Source organism: Acartia tonsa, chromosome 8 (assembly GCF_053477335.1).
Source record: "Acartia tonsa isolate MP-2025a chromosome 8, ASM5347733v1, whole genome shotgun sequence".
Taxonomy (NCBI): Eukaryota; Metazoa; Arthropoda; class Copepoda; order Calanoida; family Acartiidae; genus Acartia; species Acartia tonsa.
The window spans coordinates 4695238-4699966 of record NC_137267.1 but is presented as its reverse complement, the minus strand read 5'-3'; the positions used below and the strand labels follow the sequence as shown (position 1 = coordinate 4699966).

Sequence of the window (4729 nt, the reverse complement as noted above, 5' to 3'; positions counted from 1 at the left end):
CATCAATTTATCATCCATTGTCTTATCCCTTAAGATCCCTGTAGATTTTTACAAATGATTTGATGTCTGTCTGTCCGGCCGTCTTGCTAAGGTTTTAAGCTATTTTTCTTTAAAAGTCAGAGATTGAAACAAAACTTAGGAAAAAGGTTATAAAAAGTAGTAAGTTTCTTAACTGAATCTTTTATCCTAAAACGCCCTGTGTTTTTAAGAGAAGCATAATAAAGGTCCTGGGATGGGTTTAGGCTATTATCTACTTATCTTTTCCTTTATCTATGATTTTTTTGCATGCGAAATTTGAAATATTAAAAATTTGTTGTGCATTCACGTCTGCACATATACATTTGGACTGTAAATTACACTGGTACCCAAAGTTTTAGAGTAGGTTCAAAACTTTGGGTACATAAAGGAATATTGGTTGATTGGTAGCAGTATTCAACCATTTAAACATTAATCATAAAAACTATGCAAGGGGTAATATTGTTTATCATCAATGAGGATGTACATCAATTTATCGTCCATTGTCTTATCCCGTAAGATCCCAGTTTATTACACTGGTATCCAAAGTTTTATAAACACACACTTTCTTCCATTCGCAGCTTAAAACTTTCGGTTACTTTTATTGAATCTTGATTATTTGGTTTAATCTAGCAGTGTACTAACATTTTAGACTATGCAAGGGATAATATTGTTTATCATCATGTGGATGTGCAAATATGTGGAAAATATCGCACATCCGAAAATTTATTGGTCTGTCCTAATATTTTGAATTTTATGACTGCAAAAATTTGTGATTAATATCATGACTGGGTAATAAGAGAAACGTTGAAATAGATATATAATATAAGTGGATATTATGACAGGGGAAAAATTGTCGCTAACATGGATATCATTCATTAGTTATTGCATTCAAACTGAAGGAGAGGAGAGGATTGGGTAAAGGGGGTGGTTGGGTGGGATTGTTATTTTAGCCCGCTACAATTTTCAATTTTATTTGAGAACATGATATTCTGGTGTAAGATCCAAGTAATTATAAATCCATTAGCGTTGATTATGCCCTAGCACGCAAAGAATGTTCTAAGGAGGTTAGGATAATTAAATTCATTAAAGTTGCCAGGGGTCTTAGGGGATAGGACAATGGATGATAAGGGGTAATATTGTTTTTCATCATTGAAGGTGTACATCAATTTATCATCCATTGTCTTATCCTTAAGATCTCAAATGTAAACAGATATTTCAAACAACAGACAGGCAAAGTAAATTATAGAATATCACAAAGAAACAAAATAAAAATATTATTTTTGGCTACAATTTTTCGTTCCTTATTATAAACATGCTGTTTCGAGTCGAAAAAATTTTTCAGGGGTTTCACGTACTGGTCCCCTCCCTCCCCTCCTCCACGTAGGCTGTAGGGGTGTGGGTCCCCCCCTGCTTGTAGACTGTAAGGCTGCGGCCGCTCGTTACTTTGATGTCGGCGGCTGTCTTTCTGGACAAAACTGCCGGCTGTCGTGAAACCTGATTTTTTTGTTTGATTGTGATGGTTTTAGGCCGTTTTATTGAAGTTGATATACAATTCTATTTTATAAAGTAGTAAGGTTTGTTTTGTCGGCAGCTTAATATTTCGAAAAATACTTTACCTAGTTCAAAAAATATAAAAAGCCTTAGATTTTTAGATTCTAGGGACGAAGTCGAAAATCAGTCCGTCCGTCTGTCCTTAAAACAGCATATGAAAACGTGCATTTTCCAACTGCTATTCAAAATAGAGGGCTGATTTTTAAAAAAAAATCCGAAACCGATGAGCAATCTTTAAAAAATATTTGGTTCCTCAGTCTGTTGCTAAATCTGAAGGATATTAAGATTATTCACTTTTTTATGATATCAACTCTAAATAGAATGGTCCTATCCCATCCAAACCTGACTTTACGGCACTCGACGACTTTCTCGACAGCTGTTGTGAAGATTTTCTTGATACTTGGTGATTGGTTGACGTTTTCCTTGTCAATATTTTGTGTCTCCGCCGTTCTACACTTGATACAGAGTGTAGGTTTTCTGTGCTCTCTCCACTAGTTATTAGGGTTGGTTTGATTTAGACCAGGTTTTATAATTGATTTGTTTTATTAATCGATGTATTTAATGCTTGGATCTTACACAAGATTTACATGTACTCTAATAGAGTGCTACTAGCAGCTGGCTAAAATAACGATAAGTCCTTCCACCCTCTTTACACCATCCCTTCCGGTCTTACTGGATGAACGGACTGACCAATGAATGAGGTCCATGTTAGCACATCGGGACTAACAAAACTAGTTTTAATCTTATAATATTTCATTTTGTTATCCTCGGAAACATGTCAATTTGAATGTACAATATCGGAGGGGATATTCGACTGTAATTTACACTTGTACCCAACGTTTTAATTAAACAACATTGGGTACATTATTAAGACTTGATTGGATAAGGCAAGGGCTGTTAAATTGATATACAACCATACACAAAATTACTCCTTCTGTAGATTATAATTAGGCGTTAAAAAGTTTGGACACTCAACTTTTAAAAAGTTCCCAAAGTTGTTAAGCCAACGAATAAGAAAACGTTTTTATGAAACTTTAGGGACTAGCGCAAAAAACAGCCCAATGTTTATCCACTCCCTGCAGGTTATACATTAATTTAACGTTCATTTTCTTATCCCTAAAAATCCCTAAAAAAAACTGGTCTAAACCAAAACCTTGGAATTCCAGGCAGACCAGAAATAAGGGAGTTCTCCAAGCTGACAATACCAGTTTGTTAAAACATTAGTAACAGGATGTCTGTCTGTCTGTATGTATGTTTGTATCAAAGGATCTAACTAACTCCTGAACCGATATGGTTCTCCTTTACAGGAAAGGTCCTTGGAAGGGTTTTTAACTATTTTAGGGGAGGATATCACCACCCCCCCCCCCCCAAGAGTAATCGCCCCTAAAACAAAAAACTTTTAAAAAGTAATAGAATGTCTATGTATGTGTATGTACGTCTGTCCGAAAGATCTCTCAAATTGTTTGTTCTACAATTATTTCTTTTTTGATTTATACATTAAAATGGAGAACTAAATCGGTTCATAGGTTAAAGAGATTTAATGGAAAAAATAAAAAAAAGTGCCATGTATGTTTATACCCAAAGATGTAGCATACCACTGAACCGATACGACTTTCCTTTTCTGTTAAGCTTCTTATAAGTCATCCGGCGTTATCCTCTTATAATTTTTTTTTTAATTTTGAAAATTTGAGTACCCCCCCCCCCCCCCCCGACAACGACGAACAACTATTTTAGGTTAGGTTAGGTTTTAGGCTAGGGAGCCGAGTGCTGCGGCTAGGCAGGCAAGGGGGCCCAGCGCTGCGGCTAGGCAGACTAGGGAGCCGAGCGCTGCGGCCAGAGTTCATAGTTCGCTGTCGGGGGGTGGTACTCAAATTTTCAAAATTGAAAAAAAAATTTCTAAGAGGATAATACGTACCAGTCATCCTTGTGAATATAAATTTTAAATATAATTTTTCCTTTCATATTCCTTTATTTTGATTACCAACCAAAAGGTTCAGTGGTTGTTTTAACAACAGTTAACCTGAGGAAAGGCAGGGCGTGTACAGGCATAACAACATCACAGGGTTCGAGTCCTTGTGGGCAAATCACTATCTATCTATCTATCTTTCACTTTCTATCTCTCTATCCATCTATCTATCTATTTCACTATATGTAAGTATCATATATAATCTTTATATAGTATAAAAATATCACTACTTTAAGTTTTTCATTTTTTTAATATAACTTATAAGTTTCACTTAATATACATAAATATGTTAGATGTACAAAAGACAAAATACAACTAAATACGAAAATACGACGCGCGGCGTTTGACCAAACGCACATGCACAAACATATATTGTATAGAATGGATTCTATAGTCTATAAGTTATAGGCGTATCACAGTATGGTATAGAGCTGTAATATAAAGTTATTTTAGAGTATATGATAACTATGAAACTAAATTAATAATAAAACAAAACAGCATACAATAATTTTATAAAACATATAATTCATACATTCAATTTTATAAAGAACCGATTAAAGCTTTAAATAGATTTCCGCATGGTTTTAGGCTATTTTTTCTGCTTTTCTCTACCCCATCGAATATAGAGGTCATAGAAGCTAGGGGCGCAGTCGCCAGTAATACTATACAATAGTATTTTTATATATTTATACTTTTTTAGAGCAAAATTATATGCTTAAGTTTTTCATTGCTATTTTCTTTAAAATTTGGCAGTTTTATAGAATTTACAATCTTATATCCGGAGAAAATAAAGAGAGAGAGTTTGTATGTGCGAGAGAGAGAGAGAGAGAGAGAGAGAGAGAGAGAGAGAGAGAGAGAGAGAGAGAGAGAGAGAGAGAGAGAGAGAGAGAGAGAGAGAGAGAGAGAGAGAGAGAGTGACAGAAATAGGAAGAAACTATATGATGTATGTCCTTACGTTAAATCACCAGCGAAGCTATTCTATAACTTGGATATGTTAATATGTCAGTCTTTATGCATCTTCTAATGATTTATTGATCGTTTTTCCTGTATAATATTTTACTTTTATATCATACTTTATGACCATACAATGAACAAAATTGCGAGTTTATAATTGGTGATTCCTAAGAAAATGTGCATAACACAATGTGACAGTTGAAATACAATCTATAGTACTTTAACAAAGTAGTGTTATAT

General features: G+C 34.5%; 1 protein-coding gene across 1 annotated transcript; it reads right to left on the bottom strand.

Annotated features, from left to right (window-relative positions):
• Positions 1-1258: 1258 nt before the first annotated feature.
• On the bottom strand, positions 1259-3750 carry LOC145325596 (uncharacterized). Its single transcript, XM_080168562.1, has 4 exons — positions 3590-3750; positions 2723-2764; positions 1912-2060; positions 1259-1512 (listed from the first exon to the last, which is right to left on the bottom strand). The coding sequence occupies exons 1-4, from the start codon at positions 3616-3618 to the stop codon at positions 1259-1261; spliced, it is 474 nt and encodes a 157-aa protein (XP_080024688.1). The 5' UTR covers positions 3619-3750.
• Between the last annotated feature and the right edge of the window lie 979 nt (positions 3751-4729).